Below are 20,785 nucleotides of genomic sequence, written 5' to 3'. Positions count from 1 at the left end.
TGTATAGCCTTCATCACGCCACCCAGAACAACAGCCTCCAATTTGGAGAGGGCATCATCAACGGCAAACGGTAACCCAAGAGCGGCATTAGCCACCGGTCATCATGAGGGACCACCGCATGGTCCCGGTCCGCGGGACAGAAGACACCGCAGGGCAGGGGCCATGGGGGCACCCCAATCGGTTCCGGACAGGCGGGCTGGCTGGCCCGATCCGGTAAGCGAGTGCCCTCGCCGAGTGTGGACGCGTGCCCTCGCTAAGTGTAGTTGCGAACCCACGCTGAGTGTAGCTATGGACCCTCGTCCAGCGTAGGCACGATCCCTCGCCGAGTGTGGGCCCGGACCCCCGCCGGAGTATCGGCGGGATGACTGGACACACGGCGCCGTGACATGGGGAGATGGGGTCCAGACGGGATCCCGTGGAGGGCGGCGCGCGCCACTCGGTGGTGAAACGAGCCGAGCTGCCGGGGGTCGACCGTGGAAAGTGCCCGCTCTGGCCCGCCGCCAGACGACTCAGCGGTGCGCCGTGGTGCAACGGCAGCCCACACGGCCAGCCACCGGCCACAGCGGGGCGACAACGGTCGTGTCACAGCCACAGCAGCAGCGCAAGAATAATTGGCTACGTGGGGCTTCATTTGCATCATTCAACGGAATTCAGTACACAGCAAACTCCCATGAACTCGTGTTTTCGTTTCACAACGCGAACAAAATTCGTCGAGAATGGTTGAATTGCTTTCAGCCACGACACTCACCAAGCGGTTATAAGAACGTTTACAGCACGCTATAGCGAAACAGAGCGAATACGCACATTTGTTGCGTCAAGCCTTCCGTTCGAACCCACACATCATTCAGCTTACCACGACAATCAGCCATCGCCCGCAGTGGGTACTTACAGGCGCCTTCAGAGGAGCCATGAGTTATCCTCCCACACGGCAGTTGTCCCCCCTCCCACTCCCCAAAAATTAAGACGACTCAATACATATATTAATCCTTTTCCATCCAAACCAGTTTTATAGACCTTGGTCGCCAATCTGACGCACGGTGGGTCGTTAGTGACTTTATTCGCCGGCTGTAACTGTTTCAATACCCCGGCAGACAGGTGCACCACTGACTCGGACGTGTAACGGACCGGCGGCGGTACCCGCCCGACGGGGACGGACCGGCTATCGGCCCGGCCATCGACAGGGACAGAGGCGCGGGTCACGACGCGCCGCCGCCGGCAGCCCCCGGTCGGCAATACCACGGTCACGACCAGCGGGCTGCGTCTGACGGCGGCGGACGCTCGTGATCACCTGCCAAAGCGACGGTGCGCCGCGGTAACTGGGAGGGGGTCGTCCGGAGGCGGTGGAAGCCCGTTACCTATACGCACAAAAGGTTCGCCCGCTCCCGGAGTATAAAAAACTTGTTCAATACAGATTAAATTTTAAGTAGAGAGATCAGAGCCCAGCAATGACCCATAATCTCAGGACTCGCAGCCAAAGAAACGAGCCTAACGAAAAACGTACGCCTGATCGTTTGGATGCCACGTTCAGATTTTATGTACTTTGATTGCTACCCGCTTTCCGAATTATGAAAATGTCCTGACCCACAATAAAGTTGTCCGATGGACTCGCATAAAACCAGAACACTTAACACACACATTGAGGTAAAGAGTAACTCTCCAGTTCCGATAGCCGCTCTCTCTCCGCCCCCGCCACTCTCCCTGCCCCCGCTCTGATCAGCCGGTGTGCTGGCGGGGGACGCGAAAGTGATCCGACGACGCCTCCTACGGCCACTGCCCCGTGTCGTCACCGGCGCCCCTCCCGTGTCCGCCGGCCTTCCGGGAATGGTGACGTGACCCGGCCGGTCGGAGCGGCGCTGGCTCCTCTCAAGCACCGCCTCCGCCCCACTCCCGGAGGACACCCTCCCGCGTCCACCGGCCTTCCGGGGATGGTTTTGTGGCGCCTCAACCTCTATCCCAGCCCTGCAGGACCATCAACCCGTGATGGGGAGACAACCCGAGGAGTGGCGGTCCACGCACTTGTCAGTCGGATCCCGACACAACTGCTCCGTGGAAATGATTGCCAGACAATATTTCGAAGCAGCGCCTGCAATGGGACCACCCGGAGGACGTGGGTCGACTGGCACTGTCTGATGGAAGTGGGAGCGGTACGGGAGAGGTGGAGATGCAACAGCTGAAGGGCCGGAAATAAGTTTGGAACCACGTCCGGTCGGGCAGCCCCAGCTGTTCAGACCACGACAAGTCACAACTGAGGACTGATGGAGCGATCGGCATCACTCAGAAAGAGCAAAACTTCAACGTCGAGCATCAAAAGCTTACCAGAGGCGCTGCTGTTCTCATAAAGCTCTAATAGCAAAATAAAGACTATCGCACTCCAGAAACTTATCAAACAATAGCATCTCCGAGTGACCTGGATTTCCATCAGTTTATCAATGCCACAGCGTCATCACGGTGGACCGGGCCCCCGTGGTGCAGCGTTACTGGCCGAATGACGCGGCAATGAGCGACATTACACACCAGACCGGGTGGTGGGGTGACCCGACACGGCACAGAGCGGCTCACAGAGCCGTGACAGGTGTCTGGCCTCGGCCGGGTCACACCGCCCACACCGTCCACGGACCGGCCGCATCACAATACCGGACCGCTGCAACACGGTACACCCGGCGTCATCACTCACACCACACTACAACGGCGCCGCTGACACCCAAACAAACGACACCGCCCGCCGGTCCACTTCTGCCACACAAACAAACGATACCCCGGCGTGTGGCATTGGAGTCGTGAATGCCGTCTTTAGCGCGTCAGCCCCTTGAAGGCAGCGCCCCGGCGGATGGCCGCATCACGCCCAGGTCATGTTGCCCAACGCCGCTGCAGCGACGCACCGGCCCGGTCCACCGGGGTGACCTCGCGCTCTGATGGGACTCCTCACTACTTCACCCCACGCGCCGGATACGGCCGCAGCTGGGTCGGACGCTGCGAGCCAGTGATTGGCCCAGGAGGAACCAGTGATCGGCCCGGGCCCGCGGTCCAGCCGTCCCTGTCGAGACGCCGCGGGCCCCGCTCAGCCCAGCCGTCCCAGGCCAGACGCTCTGATAGGGCTGGGGTCCTCTTTGGTCCGCCGGTGGACTCGGCCATACCCGATAAATGAGCGTTGAAGCACTCACTATCTCAAACAGCAGCTGGCTTAAAGTGTTTTCTTTCTTGCATGAAGAATCAATGCCTCGCTTGACCCTTCAAAACATGCGGCAGGCGCTGACCTTCAGTTTTTCAGTATCCCAAGTAATGCAGCTCCGCCCACCACCATTGAATAACCCTGTCGACTAAGACAATGGGGCGCCGCGGGCGGCACAGCTCTGTGCCGGTCTATTGTGAGCGCTCAAAGCCGACAGCCGCCGCGCCGCAGACATGCGCGCGATGGACGGAGGGCTGCGGATGGACAGGAGGCTGCGGATGTTGTGTGACGGCCGCCACTCACGGGTGAAGGACGGCGCGCAGACTGACCGACGGCCAGCGGCGCTCAGAACACTCCAGAGGACGGAGCTGCCGCGGCGCTCAGAACACTCCAGAGGATGGAGCTGCCGCGGCGCTCAGAACACTCCAGAGGATGGAGCTGCCGCGGCGCTCAGAACACTCCAGAGGATGGAGCTGCCGCGGCGCTCAGAACACTCCAGAGGATGGAGCTGCCGCGGCGCTCATAGAACACTCTAGAGGATGGAGCTGCCGCGGCGCTCAGAACACTTCAGAGGACGGAGCTGCCGCGGCGCTCACAGAACACTCCAGAGGACGGAGCTGCCGCGGCGCTCAGAACACTCCAGAGGACGGAGCTGCCGCGGCGCTCAGAACACTCCAGAGGATGGAGCTGCCGCGGCGCTCATAGAACACTCCAGAGGATGGAGCTGCCGCGGCGCTCATAGAACACTCCAGAGGACGGAGCTGCCGCGGCGCTCAGAACACTCCAGAGGATGGAGCTGCCGCGGCGCTCACAGAACACTCCAGAGGACGGAGCTGCCGCGGCGCTCAGAACACTCCAGAGGATGGAGCTGCCGCGGCGCTCATAGAACACTCCAGAGGACGGAGCTGCCGCGGCGCTCACAGAACACTCCAGAGGATGGAGCTGCCGCGGCGCTCACAGAACACTCCAGAGGACGGAGCTGCCGCGGCGCTCACAGAACACTCCAGAGGACGGACCTGCCGCGGCGCTCACAGAACACTCCAGAGGACGGACCTGCCGCGGCACTCATAGAACACTCCAGAAGAGGATGGAGCTGCCGCGGCGCTCAGAACACTCCAGAGGACGGAGCTGCCGCGGCGCTCAGAACACTCCAGAGGATGGAGCTGCCGCGGCGCTCATAGAACACTCCAGAGGATGGAGCTGCCGCGGCGCTCACAGAACACTCCAGAGGACGGAGCTGCCGCGGCGCTCAGAACACTCCAGAGGATGGAGCTGCCGCGGCGCTCATAGAACACTCCAGAGGACGGAGCTGCCGCGGCGCTCAGAACACTCCAGAGGATGGAGCTGCCGCGGCGCTCATAGAACACTCCAGAGGATGGAGCTGCCGCGGCGCTCAGAACACTCCAGAGGATGGAGCTGCCGCGGCGCTCAGAACACTCCAGAGGATGGAGCTGCCGCGGCGCTCAGAACACTCCAGAGGATGGAGCTGCCGCGGCGCTCATAGAACACTCCAGAGGATGGAGCTGCCGCGGCGCTCACAGAAGACTCCAGAAACGACAGAGCTGACTCCAGAGGACGGAGCTGCCGCGGTGCCCGGCAGCCCGCCTCTGACCGGACAGACGGCACCACCCCAGCACCGCCCGGGATGTGGGGGCAGCCGTGCGGGGTGTGGGACAGCCGCCCGGGGTGTGGGACAGTCGCTCGGTGTGTGCGGCAGCCGTCCCGCTCCACCCGCTGCCCCTGAGGACGGGTCAGCGCCGGCGGCTCACACACACTGACCCTGACCGCCGCTGGACCGCGACATAAACAACCAGTCCCGCCGACAGACGGACGTCGCGCGCATACTGATCGCCGCCGGACGTCGGCCGCCCCTGGCTTAGCCCTCTGCCGACCGGGCCGGCAGGTGTCCTCTGCAGCGCGGCTGATGAGTCCTGCCATCAGGGGCAGATGAGTCCCGCAGTCCGGAGCTGATGAGTCATGCAGTCCATAACAGATGTCCTTCCGCAGTCCAGGCAGTTGACTCCTGCAGTACGGGGCAGACGGGACCCACAGTCCAGAGCAAATGTCCTCTGCAGTCCGGGGACAGAGAATTCATCCGCTGAGGGGAGCGTCGTGGGGCCGACGCCCCCGCAAGAGTCCCACGGCTCAGCGCTATTCAGAGATGGAAGCACGCACCGCTCAAGACACCAGACACCACCAGTTACCACCAGCACCAGACAGACAGCGAAGGAAGTTACAGCAGCCGCCGAAATTCAGACAGAACGAGCTCCGAGTAGCGCAACTTCCACACAGACCGGTGCCAATGGTGAGAACGACAACATCGAGGGGCTAGAATTGGAGTCAGTGACGCCGGATCACATGTGGTCCGGTGAGGCAGCTCAATGTGTAGAGTAGCGGACACAACAGGACACCAGTTCGCACAGTCCAGTTCACACAGGACGTCTGTGTGAACTGGCGGAAGTCCGATCCCAGGTTCTTCGTCTGCGAACAATACATACAACGCACAGACCGGGGGCTACCTGAGGTCACAGAGCCGCTCGGGTCGCACTGGCTCCACAGCGGCGGAGAGCCACACGGGTCCTGTCGGCTCCGCACCGGCCGGACACGCACGACGCTGACTCACTCTGGGAGCCGGTAAGTGTTGTAACAGGTGTGCGCATTGCGCAACGTGCGCCATTTCTGCGAGATACCGGAGTAGCGCCATCCATGGAGCCAGACTCACAACGCGGATAGTGACTCCGTTCCGGAACACCCGGGACACCGGAGCGGAGAAACGGAGCCATGGACCCAGTCCCACGACCCACATACGCGGATAATAATTTCAGAATTGATGCAAGGCAGGTAAGTAGTATCTAGTTTGGAAAAGTGCGACGAGTTAAAAAATATGGATGGAGACTTGGCATGTTCATTGTTACGAGCACCATAAAACTACTATCACTGTCAACACAAGATATACTGATATACGACATTCAAGGGCACAGCCGAACACGTGTCTGGCATCCAAATTAAGTTAAGTGGGAATCACGGACACAGCACCGAGATTGCATAAGATCTTAGACTCTTCATTCCTGAGCTGGTTCGAATTTCGGGGTACCCGCCCACGCCTTTCTAACTCGTCTCTTATCCACAAACCACATTGTTGGGAAGACCCGGCGGAACATGCACGCCCAAATCCGCGGCTTACCAGCTCATTGTCGACCCTTTATCACCACAGCTACGACCAAGGCCAAGGTCCCCGCCTGGGAAAGGCCCGTTAAGACAGAGATACGCATTAACGGGACGGCAATAATGGGATGCCTCACATTGGCCGTCGACAGTTCTGATCAAGTATGCAATTTGCCCCCAGAATGTTGCAGCAATCGATCCCGTAAACGTCTCTTGGTGATCTATTGATGGTCGGGTAGATAAGGCCAATATTCGCTGGGAAGGTGCAGCTACTGCCATCAAAGTTCCAAGCTAAAACGACTTTGGCAGTTTATATCTGAGGCATGGAATGAACTAAAGCAGGCTCTGATACGAGCTTTTTCTGTAAGCGTCGGATTTGTATCAAATATCAGGGTTGTAGTTCTAAGAAGTTACGGCTGCCGTGCTATTAGCGCAGAAGTGCCAATGGACCAATATCGGGTATCGCGCCGCATCTCTGCAGTTCTGTCATCACTAAACGGTCCTATCAGCCACAGTCCCGTCCGCTGCCTCCAGTCACACGCTCCCGCTGACAGAACACTGACAGCGGACAGGCCTATCACGGATATCCGACAGGGAGACGACTCGATCGGCGCACCGAGACAGCCGACTCGGCCGCCGACAAGGCCACTTCATGTTCTGTCACTCGGCGCCGGGAGGCTGCCGCCGCGCCGGTACGCGCTCCGTCCGTACGGCTGTTGTACGGGTCTGGCTATGTCCCGGTGACCCTGACCGGCGCCTGCCGAGCCCCTCTGATAGGCAGTGCGCCACGACCGGCCTCACCGACAACAATGCACACCGCCGGAAGTTATGTGACGGGGAGCAGCCAGAGTCGGGGCCGGCACGTGCGAAGATCGACGGGGACGGGGACGGGTGGATGAAGGGGTTGAGAGTGAGATCTTCCAGAGGCCCACACCAGCGACAGCTCGGGAAATCAGCGCTGTCAGGGCACCGCACTACAGTTTGTACGAGGAAAAGGGAGTGAATATGAGCGACGGACGTCACTCACCGCAACCAGATAGATAACGAGATTCGATCATCACGAGATCAGCGTGCACGACCAGCGATGTAAGACCGGCAGCCTGTCCACCGCCGAATATGGATATTACTGTACGTAATCGTATGAACATTGAACAGCCGGGGTCCTTACAGACATGGCGGGACCGGTCTGGCGGTAAGGTCACGGCTGGTCGGCTGGACCCGCGCCCCACGGCTGGGGCACTGGACCGTCAGACGCACAGGCTCCATAGCTCGAACCTCGGATCGTGCTGGGATGGAGAGGCGTCAACACGAGATCAGCACCGATCATATATCTGAAACATCTCCCGCAGTGTCCTATCGACCTACATTTCAGCGTCACTGATCGCACGGCTCTCCCGTCGCGGCCCGAGCAGACACATCGACGTGCCGGGGTCGGAGCCGGTCGCGGTCAGGTCGGCGCCGGCCCCTATCTCCGTCCCATGCGGAGGGCGCCATCCAAACACCCTCGGGCCACACCCTGACCCCGGGTGCCTCCGTGCCGGTTTCGTGCGGCGGGGAGCCGGCCAGTGCCCCGGGCGCCCCTGTGACCGGCCGGCCCCGACCCAGCCCGCGCGGGGCGCCTGCGGGCGCCGCTGACCAGTATCTACCTCTGCAGACCACTGACCTAGCAGGCTGCTGGAACGATTCTGACACGGTGCTGCCCCTCGGGTTGACCTGCCAGCTCACCACCATCCCGTCGCACGGCCACAAAGAGGCTGCACAGACCGAGGTGCTCGCGACACGCTTAACCCGCGCCCTGATGGGGGGGGGCCATTTTGGCCCCCCCCCCTGTGGTTTTTCTTAAATAGCGAGAAAACGGCGGCGCGCAGCGCCGCCAAATTTTGGGTACCTTACCGGACATCAATTTGACACCCTCACACAAAATTTCAAGTCACAGGTCACCTCAGGTCAGGAGTTATTGAGGTCAAACTGAGGTCATGTTCGAGTAAAAATGAGCAAAAAACATGACATCTTGAAACGCTCACCAATTCTACAGTTCACAAGCAATTTTAAAGTTCTTTATGTGGTTGTGTAGAGAAAAGACGGCGCTACAAAACTGCTATCTCGGATTTTTGAAATTTTTGGATTTTGACCCCCAAAAATTAAAAAAATTGATTTTTTTAGAAAAACTCAAAAAAATTCCAAAAATTTTTCGAATTTCGAAAAAAACGGAATATATGTGATAGTCCCTGCACTCTTCGATATACATACCAAATTTTAGATCGATACCTCTTTTTTTGGCCAAGTTATAGCGAAAAAACTGTTAAAAATTGATGACGTCAAATTTTTGAACTCAATTTTTAGCAATTCTAGACCTCGTAGCGCAAAACGGAGACCACCATTGAACTCCCCGTGACGAGCTGCATCGAATCGATACCCATTTTATGCAACAATATCAACTTTGAAATTTGACCTAATTTGACCTGACCTTAACCTGACCTTGACCAAAACGTGACCTAAGCTGGCCCTAAAGTCTGTCTGACCCACATAATCGCATTTGTCATGTAAAATGGACCATAAAACATGTATCACACGACACTTTCATATTGTGACCCCCCAGTGACCTGACCTCTGTGACCTGACCTGGTATCAGTGACCTCAAATAGCAAAATATGTGTTTGAAGAACATTTCCCCATCGATGATTTTCAATGAAATGCATTTTACACGATTTTACAACGCATTTCTTGAAATGCCTGTAAACGGTGAAAATTCGACCTTTGACCTGACCTGTGACGTCATCGGTTTGACCGGGGTCAATGAAATTGGGTCACAAGGTAGTTCCCTGTTGGGGCTATCCAACACCGTTTACCGCTTGTCGCTATGTTGCGTGGTTCTCGAGATCTGAGGGGGGGGCCAAAATGGCCCCCCCCCCATCAGACCGCGTTGCTCGGCAGACCCCATCTGGGCGCGGGTTAATAATTCTCCAGTGGCAGTTACATGGAAAAGGCTGTAGGTGGACATATGTAATAGCCAATGCCCATTAAACACCAGCTAACAGTAGCATGTGCGGAGGTCAGTCCAGTGAAAGACGCTACGGTGCGGACGGGCGCGCGGTGCCCACTCAGGCACCCAGAGAGCTGTCCCGCGGGTGGCCGCCGGGAGCACCCGCGGGCCGGCCGGGAGCCCCGCGGGCCGGCCGGGAGCGCCGCGGGCCGGCCACCTGTCCCGGTCAGCCACCTGTGCCGTCCATCGAACCACCTGGCCGGGCCGCGTCACCGGACTGGGTTATCACAAAGACAGGGGCGGAGCAGGGCCCTCAGAGCTGCACCGGCTCACACAGCGCACACCAGCCGGGGCCACTCTGAGCGGTCAGCTCGGCGGTCGCTCCGGACATACCACCAGATGTTGGCGGTGGCGTAACGTGACCTGGCACAGCGGCCCTGGACACCGCGGCCCCGCGCCGCAGCCCCAGGGTGCAGCACTGGGTGGGGGACAGAGGTGCGGGCGAGAACAGCAGAGCAGTCAGCCTCTCTGACCGAGCCGGAGGCAGAGACGGACACTTTCACAGACGTCCAATGGGACGGGTCAGCGGCTCCGGCAGCAGCCATGCACAACAGTAATTACTGGCTACTGGCGAGGAAAGTGGCGATGAGCAGAGCAGCAGCAAAATGATGTGACTATCAGAAGCACCGCAGCAGGAGCCTAAACGCTGTCAACAGCGGCCACCTGCAGTTTAATTGAGGTTGAAAACAATAACAGCGAGCATGGACAGCAACATGGGGCACCCCTGGCCAGCGATGGACGGAGTGTGTGATGGGTCAGAGTTATTGATGAACGGTGTGTGAGGGGCGGGCACTCACCGGTCAGCAAAGGTCAGTGATGTACAGAATGGGTGACGGGGTGTGACGTAGGAAATATATTGGGGTCAGTGATAAAGCGGAGATGATGATACTGTATTTCTGTCCGTCGATTCCCCCGCCTCTGACCTCATCACCCCCTGACCCGCGCAGCACGCCCAGTCCACTGCAGCCACTCCGTGCCGCCGCGGCCGGCGCCCGCCGAGATGGCACACTTTTACTTTCTGCAGCGGCTGTCGGCTGCGGCTGCCGATGCGCCCCGGCGCGGGCGGTCAGCCGGCGGGAGCGGGCCGCTCTCAGAGCCGCGGAGGAGGAGGAGCTGCGCCGGTCAGTGGCGCCCGGACCGCCGAGCCAGCCGGCAGCGTCCCAGCGAGCCGACCGCAGCGTCAGATCGGCAGCGTCCGACACAGGCCGCGCGCTACACCCAGTGGAGAGACAGCAGGACACAGACAGACTCGGCTGTTCCGGCGCGATGCGCTCCCTCATCACCGCCGCCGGTGAGTGACGGGGCGGGACCAGGGTCTGGTTTGGCTATGACTGACCTCACGGAGGGTACGGGTCTGGGATCTGACGAACCAGACCCAACAGGAGGTGGGTCTGGGTCTGACAGACCCAGACCCAGCAGAAGGGCGGGTCTGGGTCTGGTCCCAATTGCCCGACGGAGGGCGAGGGTCCCGCCGACCCTCCGAGAGCGGGTGCGGGTTCGACCAGCCAGCCCTCACCGCCCTCTGCATGACGACCACACGGTGGAGGGAAGGTGCTGTATGTCCTCATCCTGGCCTCTTCATACCAGAGTGACGTTTGTCTGACCATGCAAAACCGAAGACATGCAGATACAAAATTAATCATTATCACACAGCTATCAATCGGAAGTTCCAGGCTTCCTGACTACGTTCCCAGAGACAGCGTCTTCGCCAAATATCAGATAATTTTTCATTAGATTTAATTTAAAATTATATAGCAATTTTCGAAATGTGAAATCAAGCTGACTATCCCAGCATTGTAAAAACCCATATTTTATCATTAAAAAGCTTGTCACTCGACAATATCGCAGGTCACGTTTGTCCATGCTGAATTGATGTCTGAATCAGACAGTGGCGGATCCAGAAAGACGGTCGTAGATGCTGCCGGGCAAACCCCCAAACAAGTTTCTCCACTTTCCAAAACCTCCCAGGATTTCGATTCCTTACGCACTGATGTGCCGTTGAAAACAAACCTTTCCTTATAAAAGCTTTTTGTTTTGTTTTCTTTTTATCCTCGAAAAACCACTAAATTTTGAATTCGGGCCCCGCGGGAGAGGGCATTTGCCCCATATGCCCCCTCCCTGGATCTTCCAGTGGAATCGGACACCAGCAGCGGACGCTTATCATACGGACTAGGGAAGACCACGAGACGGCCCTCATTAGCATACGATGATGAATCATACATCGCAAACCAGCCTGACACCGTTTACGTTTCGTGTAAGTTCAAAGTCTGTAGGTCACGGCTCTTGGAACAAGTCTGAGACTGATGTGTGCAAATGGATTCCGTCCTGGGCCGTAGGTGCCTCTCCTCCCCCCCCCCCCACCGCTCGTTTCCCGGCGTCCCCAAGGGTAGCAGAGACTGCCACATGTCAGGGTTTCGCCACGTGTGGCATTGTGAAACACACAGCTCTGGGTAGCCTGCCCGAGTCTGCAAACAGGCAAGCATTAGTGTCTCCGTCAAGGTCCGATGGAGAAAAGGAGTCATGGCCCGAGACCTCGGCAATATTTTTCAGCATTAGCCTGTTTTGAAACCGAAGCTGATTTGAAGCTGACCTTGTGCGCTGGCAGAATTACTACCTACTAGCTGTAATACAGAATGTTTTTTACGTTATTCGGCGTGCCGATTATTTAAAAAAAAAAACTTTATATAAAAGCATACCTAAAAAGACGACCCACAGGAGAAAACTGATTAACAGACACTCACTAACATCAAATTGCAAATAAAACATGCTAAATTTGTGATCTTGAGTACAAAAGAACACGTTTCAATCATATAAATCTCTTAATCTTTGTAAGGGTGAGTGCCGAGTAGCATTACCTTGTAACCGCTGAAAAAATGTTTAAATCTGACAAGTAGGCCCTAATGATGCTGTCATGGTCACATTCACTGCCTCTGAATATTAACGTGACTTATCAGGCGTCGCGCACAGCCCAATGCCGGATACAACGCAGCGGTATGGCGGCGGCAGACGGTACAATGAATTGTCAGCTCATCCCGCCCGTCGGTCCATGTTAATCGCGCTGCGGCCCGGGAATGTCAGGGCCATCGGAACCCGACAGATCACCGCAACGGCAGCCGGGGAGCGGGCGACCGGCTGCCTGCGTGACATAACAAACTGCGATCCGCCTAAACGGCCAAAACATTGTGCTTATCTGAAATGGACAGTGATCTGCTGATTTTCCCATGCGGCAGAAGAAACAATGTTCGACTTTTTGACCGATAAACACGCTAACTTTTGTTACGCATCTTTAGCAAAATGTAAAAATTACGCAAAAGCGTGCGAGTTATAAAAATGTAATAATCGAAAGTTGAAGCGTTGTGCCAAGCTCTGAAACCACATCTTTCTGCAGTAGGTACTTTATTTATCTTCATTAGCCGTGCTATGGCGTCGACCGTCAGGATTGACTGGCCCGTGCGGATGGCACCACGCCTATCAGGCCACCATACCGACCGGCGCACCTAAGTAACACTACCTGGCCCGTGCGGATGGCACCAGACCAGACATACAGGGGCCACCATACTGACCGGTAAGGGGGGGGGGGAGTGCACAGTGAATAACACTACTAACAGCATGGCTGGGAAAAACAATTTAACACCGCGACACACTGGGAAACAAATAAAAGACAGCCTGGAAAGTGTAACCACTGGCGAGGGAATCCTACCAGGTACCCATGGTAGAGAAACGCATCGTCATCCGCAGTTCGCAAATGCATACAGAACACTCATTAAAACCAACAACTTCCGTCCATGTTCCCATCCGCTGCCGGATTCAAAATAACTAAATGAAGCTCGTGTCTGCGTCACGGGAGTGCGGCGCGTGGGAGCCGTGGCCGTACCGTGGGTTTCACGGGGCCCCTGGGAACGTCGGCCACAGAGCTCCCCGGGGCTGGTCTGTGTGCGGAGGTAGAGGAGGCCCTTCACGGGCAGAGGTGACCCCGCCGCTGCCAATAGCACAGAGGTGAAACCGGTGATCCCACCGCTGACGGGTGACACCACCAACAGCACAGAGGTGACATCGGTGGCACGTCCCGCACAGAAATCCAAGCGGAGATAATCGCAGAACATTACCGAACATATAATAATTCCTTCTGCATAAAATCGCCTCATTGGCGCTTACTGAACCGGAAGCGATACGTCAAATACGCCTGAGTCTGGAATGTATGTCACGTAGCTCAGCCCCTACAAGGACATAATGTCCGACGATATGACGAATAACGCCTAGTCATTTCAACCGCCGTGCAAACTGCCAATTGGTGAAGGATGGGGCACCGGTCTCCTAGATGAGCAGCCTCGCAGATACAATCGGTGGTGCGGCGGACCTCATCTAATCTGACCGGGTGAGCCGCCCGACGGTGCCGTATGCGCACGGAGCGCGTGTGAGCGGCGGTGGGCGGTGATAAGCCCCGGGCTCGTGTGTGCACGCGTGCACGGCGGTGATGAGCTTCGGGCGCGCGTGCACCAAGACACGCACACCTCCCACGAGTACGGCCACAGTCCGCCGTCTGCCCGCTCAGCCCGCTACCGGGACTGGTCGGCCGGTCAGCTCAGATCAGTGACCAGTGCAGTGATCCTTATCCCACACATACCGGATGGGTGATCCACAGCTCACACTGGCAGGAGAAATGCTCGACCGACGCCGGCCCGAGGGAGGAGATCCACGGCCGAAACCGGCCAGAGGGAGATCAACGTCCAACACCAGCCGGAGGGGTCGGCCACCGCCGGAGGGCAGAGATCCAGATGTGCGCGTAAAAACGGCGTGTTGCGTAACAGCCCGTTGGCGTGCTGTACCGAGTCCAGAAGCGCCGCCGGCGCGTCATCGGTCAATGTGGAGCCGCGAAGAAGCCTCCAATCGCTCACGGACTGTGTCTGGCAGCTGTCCTTCCGCCGATCCCCGGCCAGCGCCGGACTGCGGAGCTGATAGACAAGAAAAACAGCGAGGCTCCGGGTCTCCGTGCGGCTGTCCCGTCAGCTCCGTGTGTACGGACAGACCGTGTGACGGCCGGCTCCGTCCCCGTACGGCTGTCCCGTCAGCTCCGTGTGTACGGACGGACAGGGTGACGGCCGGCTCCCCGGGTCAGTGTGACGGCCGGCTCCGGGTCAAGGTTACGGCGCGGCGGGCGGGGAGCGGCGCCCGGGGCACCTGAGAGCCAGCCAGCCACCTCCTGAGTTTGCCGCGGGCGGCGGACCATCCCGTGCCGCCGCCTGACCGGCGACCGGCCAGCCACGGGGGACAGGCCGCTCGTGACGACCGGTCTGACCCGACCCACATCCAGCAGAGCCTGCAGGAGAGAGAGAGAGAGAGAGAGAGAGAGAGAGAGAGAGAGAGAGAGAGAGAGAGAGAGAGAGAGAGAGAGAGAGAGAGAGAGAGAGAGAGAGAGAGAGAGAGAGAGAGAGAGAGAGAGAGAGAGAGAGAGAGAGAGAGAGAGAGAGAGAGAGAGAGAGAGAGAGAGAGAGAGAGAGAGAGAGAGAGAGAGAGAGAGAGAGAGAGAGAGAGAGAGAGAGAGAGAGAGAGAGAGAGAGAGAGAGAGAGAGAGAGAGAGAGAGAGAGAGAGAGAGAGAGAGAGAGAGAGAGAGAGAGAGAGAGAGAGAGAGAGAGAGAGAGAGAGAGAGAGAGAGAGAGAGAGAGAGAGAGAGAGAGAGAGAGAGAGAGAGAGAGAGAGAGAGAGAGAGAGAGAGAGAGAGGAGAGAGAGAGAGAGAGAGAGAGAGAGAGAGAGAGAGAGAGAGAGAGAGAGAGAGAGAGAGAGAGAGAGAGAGAGAGAGAGAGAGAGAGAGAGAGAGAGAGAGAGAGAGAGAGAGAGAGAGAGAGAGAGAGAGAGAGAGAGAGAGAGAGAGAGAGAGAGAGAGAGAGAGAGAGAGAGAGAGAGAGAGAGAGAGAGAGAGAGAGAGAGAGAGAGAGAGAGAGAGAGAGAGAGAGAGAGAGAGAGAGAGAGAGAGAGAGAGAGAGAGAGAGAGAGAGAGAGAGAGAGAGAGAGAGAGAGAGAGAGAGGCATCCACTCGGTCATTTCCCGCGCCCGCCAGCCGGTGACCCGCCGGACTGTTCCCACAGCCCCCTCAGTCACGTCCCCGTCGTCCGCAGTTGTCCCTATCGATCCTTACCACCTGTGACTGTCACCGCGCGTCGAGTGGTAAAAACACCGCCCCTCTCGGCCCGCCGGGCGTCCCGTCACCAGCGCGGTCCGTGACCGATGACCGATGACCAGCGCGGCCCATGACCGATGACCAGTGATCGGTGACCGATGACCGGCACAACTACTCGCCGCGGGCCGCCGCGCTGACCGGTGAAAGCACACACCACTCGGCGGCTCCCAGCGGGAAGAGAATGTCAGTGCAGCGATCGGGTCGCTCGGAACACTCGATGTCCAAAAACACACCGGACTAGCCGCCGGCTTCGTGAGCGCATCATTCTGCGAGCAGCAGCATAAATACGACCGATCATATGGTAACGAGATACGAATAGTGATACGGCTGCTACTGACATGGTCCCAAGAAGCGCCATTCTTCGCGAGCCCGAGATCTAGGCACCCCCACATGCATACGAGCGAAAGCTAATTTCGCCACTGACCAGACCACTTGGCGGTGGACAGGTCGGCTGGGAGTGTAACAAATAGCCCAGTCGATAAACCGACAACCATTCAGCCAGTGTACTAATCCGAATTCAGCGCGCCTGTTTTCTCCAAACTGGGCATAACGTGAGTGCATGCCGGCCATCCACCCACACAAGCGTGTTTACACGGGCCGGTCTGTCCTGATGACCTCTAGAGGGAATACCGGGAGGTTTTCGGCTTCTGTTCAGGGAAGCCGACCGATCGGCGATCTGCGCGGCCGCCCCCGCCGCGCCGGTCAAACCAGTGCGCTCATCCGACCCGGTAGCCTATCCATTTTACCAGTCGGCTTAATTCGCTCTGCCCTATCAGTCTAGACGAGAAAACGACGTGAAGTTCAACCAGGCAGCTGCATCGTGAAAATACAATTTATCCAGTCAGTACAGCCCATCCTGTCAGTTAAATTAGAAACTAAAGTTCATCCCTCAGTCGTCCAATTCACCTCCCCAGTACCGTCCAGTACCGTCCAGTCCACCTCCCTAGTAACGTCCAGTACCGTCCAGTTCACCTCCCCAGTAAGTTATAGGCAAATACCACACGGCGCCGTACCGACAGTCTCAGGGTCATGTGGCGCCCGGTCAGGTGTTGAAATGGCCGCGCCACCACGGTCTGAGACACTCAGACACTCTTCGCTGACCGGGCCGCGCGCGGTGACGGCCTCTGCAGACCGTCCGACCCGTCCCCGGTCAGCTTGCGCAACAGCGGCCGCCGTGAGTGGCTGCATGACCCCCGTGCAGGCGACACCGTTCATTACCGAAAAAGTCGCCGCGCTCATCAAATTAGGGCCGCACAAACAGCTCTCGCAGTGCCGCCGCGCCGCCGGCGCCGGACGGCGCTGAAAGAAACGCCGCTCGGCTGACGCGTTGTCCGCGCGAGGGGCGACGCACGGCCGCGCTGCCGTCTCCAAATTGCACGTTTAAGTGTGCTCCGGCATTGACCCGCTTAGCGAATGGGTCTCTTTCTTTGGTACGACGTTTAAGGCACGGCTGAGAATCTTAGGTGCTGACCTCCGCTTTGTAAAAAAGACGACCAGATGAGCCATTATCTAGCAACAAGTCTTCTAATTTCAATGTTGTTACCTTTTGTTGAGCGGGCGTCACGTATCACGTACACATAACTGCAATTAGCATTACCCTTTGCGGCCCCCTTGGCCGCAATCAACATATGTCCTTATTTTCGCATGCAAAAGACCCTTTGTTGTTTTCTGTATTCTAGCACCAATAAATCTTCCATATGTGAGGTTTAAGACCTGTTTATATGTACTCGGTTAAGGAGTTTTTGGTTGCACCGGCGCAGCCTTGGGCGCCATGCCATTTTCTTTTTTTAACCAGACCCGGTCCCTGACAACAATGACACCACGACGATCTACAGCTACCGGAACTGCGCCTGCTCCCGGCTGACGACCCGTGTGGCCCGCGCTGACCGTCCGTTCGTCTGTCCGTCTGTTTCAGTGGCGGTGGCGGCGCTGGCCGCCGTCTCGGCCGACGACCACGGCACCTCGATCCTGGCCGCCCTGCTGCGGCTCGACGGCAGCGTGCTCAACCACCTGGACGGACCACTGTCGGCGCGCAGCCGCACGGCCCGCCAGCGGACGGTGGTCGCGGCGCCGCGCCGGCCCGCCGTGCCGCCCGTGCCCGCCCGACACCAGCTCGTCGTGCTCGACGGAGAGCTGCTGCTCGTCGACGCCGAGGGCTTCGTCGTCTCCGGCTGGCCGCCCGAGGACGCCGCCAACGCCGTCGACGACCTCAGCGCGCGCGCGTCGCGGCGCTCGTCGCGGCCGGCGCGCGGCTCCGACTCGTACTTTGTCTCGGACAGGCCCGACAGCGACTTCTTCATGTACTGGCGGCCGGTGCCGGCGAGCGCCTCTCGCAGCCTGCAGCGGGTGGCCGAGCCGGACCCGCTCAGTCACCAGCCGTCCATCGTCACCTACGCCTTCGACCGGCCGCAGCGCAACCAGCTCGACGAGGTCTCGGACCCGCTGGAGGCGCACGGGCCGACCGACTTCGTGGACAGTCCGGGTGACCCGGAGCTGTCCAACTGCGGCTCCCCGCCCATCCAGGTGCTGCCGCCGCCCGACGGCTTCCTGCCCTGGGGTCCGGCGCCCGGCCCGCTCGCCGCTCAGAACAGGGCGCTCCTCGTCGAGCCAGAGCCCTCTGCAGAGCCGGAGCCCAGCGCGGAACCGGAGCCTGAGCCTAGCGCAGAGCCGGAACCTGAGCCCAGCGCCGAGCCTGAGCCAGAACCCAGTGCCGAGCCTGAACCCAGCGCGGAACCGGAGCCGGAACCCAGCGCCGAGCCGGAGCCGGAGCCGGAGCCCAGCGCCGAGCCGGAGCCCTCTGCAGAGCCAGAACCCAGCGCGGAACCGGAGCCGGAGCCCTCTAGCGGCGACAGTGGCGCCAGCTACATCTCGGCGCCGTCGGACGGCAGCCGCAGCCTGCGTCCGGTGGCGTCCATCCGGACGGCTGAGCGGCGCCCGGCGCGGCCCAGTTACCTGCCCACGCGCGGCAGCAGTCTGAGCGCCCGCCGGCAGCAGACCTACCTGCCGCAGAGGGTCGACAGCCCGGCCGAGACGGAGAAGGCCCGCGGCGCCTACCTGCCCACCGATAAGAAGGGCAGCGGCTCATACCTGCCGACCGACAAGAAGGCGGGCGGCGGTGGCGGGTCGTACCTGCCCGGCGCCGGCCAGCGGCTGGGCGCCCAGCGCGCCGCGCTCGGCCTCGAGCTGCCGGGCGCGGACGCCGGGGCGGCGGCGGCCGCTGCCGGCGCGTTGCCGGAGCGGACCGGCGCGCGCACGCTGACGCCGCTGCGGGCGGCCGGCGCCGACGGCAGCCGGCGGTTTTTCGAGCAGCTGGGCGCTCAGGTGGCCGCCGAGCTGGGGGTGGTGACAGAGGGCCGCGTGAGCCCGCAGACACAGATCGTGGCCGAAGTGCCCGACGAGGTGCTCTCCGACCTGGAGGAGGCCGTGCACACGGACGACGAGCCGCAGCTCGGTGACGGCCGGCCCTTCACCGTGGTCCTCTGAGCGGCGCCCCGTCACCGTGATCGTTTCAGCAGCGACCGGGTCAAAGCGTCGCCAGACGCGCACACTGCGCATGGCACGGTACGCAGCCCCGAACAGTGAGGACGGAAGACGCGAGTCGACTCGGGATCCGACTCCGATTCTACCGTCGTTAAGAGTTCAGCACGCGGTCGGAAGGGCGCGGGGTTCTAAGAACGACTGAGCGCCTCCTGAGACAGCTCATACCACAGCTGCGGACAGTCGGGAGCGGTATTTTATTTTGCACCAGTGTTTGCTCACGTGTACAGGAGTCGTGAATTGTGAGTGCGGTCGTGTAGGTGCCCTAAGCAGTGACTAGTCCTTAACGATCCACCTGGCTAACAAAAGATTACAGAAAAAGGCAAGCACAGCACAGGATGCCATGGTCAAGTCTCAGAGAAGTTAAACCCAGGGATGCGGAGCCGTGGAAATTTCAGACGGCTCCGGCTCCGGCTCCGGCTCCGGAGAAAAAAATCGGCTCCGGCTCCGGCTCCGGCTCCGGGTGAAATGTCAAGGCGGCTCCGGCTCCGGCTCCGGCTCCGAGTAAAATGATCCGGCTCCGGCGGCTCCGGCTCCGGTGGCTCCGGCTCCGGCTTCTACTCAGTACACCCCTACGCGATCCATAAAATACGGGTGGAAGAAAAAAGGCGATGGGATTGGTACACGGTACACGCTGCTTCTGTATTCGTATAACAAGGCTATTTTGAACACCACATTGTTTTACGCCTTGTACTGTCAAACCGAATTAGGTAAATAATTGTTTCCTGTTCTACTGTTATATATGTTTCCTCTTAAGAAAAGGAGCCGGAGTCGCCCCCTTTTTTGACGGCTCCGGCTCCGGCTCCGGCTCCGGGCTATATTGTTTCACGGCTCCGGCTCCGGCTCCGGCTCCGGGCAAAATATGCCGGCTCCGGCGGCTCCGGCTCCGGCTCCGGCTCCGGCTCCGCATCCCTGGTTAAACCTGTAGACCATATTTTTTGTCACAACGGGGACAGCAAACACTGTCACCTGCGCCTTCCTAATGTGCCTTCAATTTGTCTATGAAGTATGGAGTATTTGAGCTGTTTGTATACCGATTTTGTGTGACATCAGTGACTTTATGAGCGGTGTCTGAGCACCAGGGTGCCGCGGCCTGTCCCGGCGAGGGCCGACCGGGAACGCGCCGTCTCCATTACGGTGACGAGCTCATGAATGTATGTGAGAGTAGGAGGTGCAACGCGGTACGCAATAAATGACATCGGGTGTAATCAGAACTGCGGACTGACAGACTGACCAGCCCGCATTATGGCAAGACCGCTCACAATGCTGATCTGAGAACTCAAATATCTGTAGCTAAACACATACGAGTAGATATTATCATGCACTTCATTTGTACAACACCTGGCTACAGGCTTCTTACGTAGAACACCTGTCCGAGCCCCAGCAGCCGAAGCCTTGACCCGCGTCACTGCGCGGCGAGTGCCAAGACACTCACGGCCGGACTGCACTGACAGACTGACCAGCCCGTCGCCGGACGGAGGGATGACCACTCCAGCCAACGGTAGCGGCGGCGGGCTCCCGGCACCCCTCCCGGAGGACTGGAGTCCTCTGATCACGTGTCCATGCCCTACCGACGGGCTGGGACACCATCATCCCGCCACCGTGGCACGGAACGACCCACAGATGGGCACAAGCCGATGCGGTACGGGTCAGCCACCAGAGGGCACGCAGGTGACAGTACGGCTGAGCCACCA

At 59.0% G+C, this 20,785-nt stretch overlaps 1 protein-coding gene across 1 annotated transcript; it reads left to right on the top strand.

The window, feature by feature from the left end:
• Positions 1 to 10,426: 10,426 nt before the first annotated feature.
• Positions 10,427 to 20,305, top strand: LOC122371225 (cell surface glycoprotein 1-like). The gene is made up of 3 exons (XM_043347378.1): positions 10,427 to 10,668; positions 17,470 to 19,453; positions 20,007 to 20,305. The coding sequence occupies exons 1-2, from the start codon at positions 10,644 to 10,646 to the stop codon at positions 19,035 to 19,037; spliced, it is 1,593 nt and encodes a 530-aa protein (XP_043203313.1). The 5' UTR covers positions 10,427 to 10,643; the 3' UTR covers positions 19,038 to 19,453; positions 20,007 to 20,305.
• The last annotated feature ends 480 nt before the right edge of the window (positions 20,306 to 20,785 follow it).

Source organism: Amphibalanus amphitrite, unplaced genomic scaffold (assembly GCF_019059575.1).
Source record: "Amphibalanus amphitrite isolate SeventyFive unplaced genomic scaffold, NRLGWU_Aamphi_draft 001217F_arrow, whole genome shotgun sequence".
Taxonomy (NCBI): domain Eukaryota; kingdom Metazoa; phylum Arthropoda; class Thecostraca; order Balanomorpha; family Balanidae; genus Amphibalanus; species Amphibalanus amphitrite.
The sequence above is the reverse complement of the archived record's forward strand: the minus strand, read 5'-3'. Positions and strand labels throughout refer to the sequence as shown.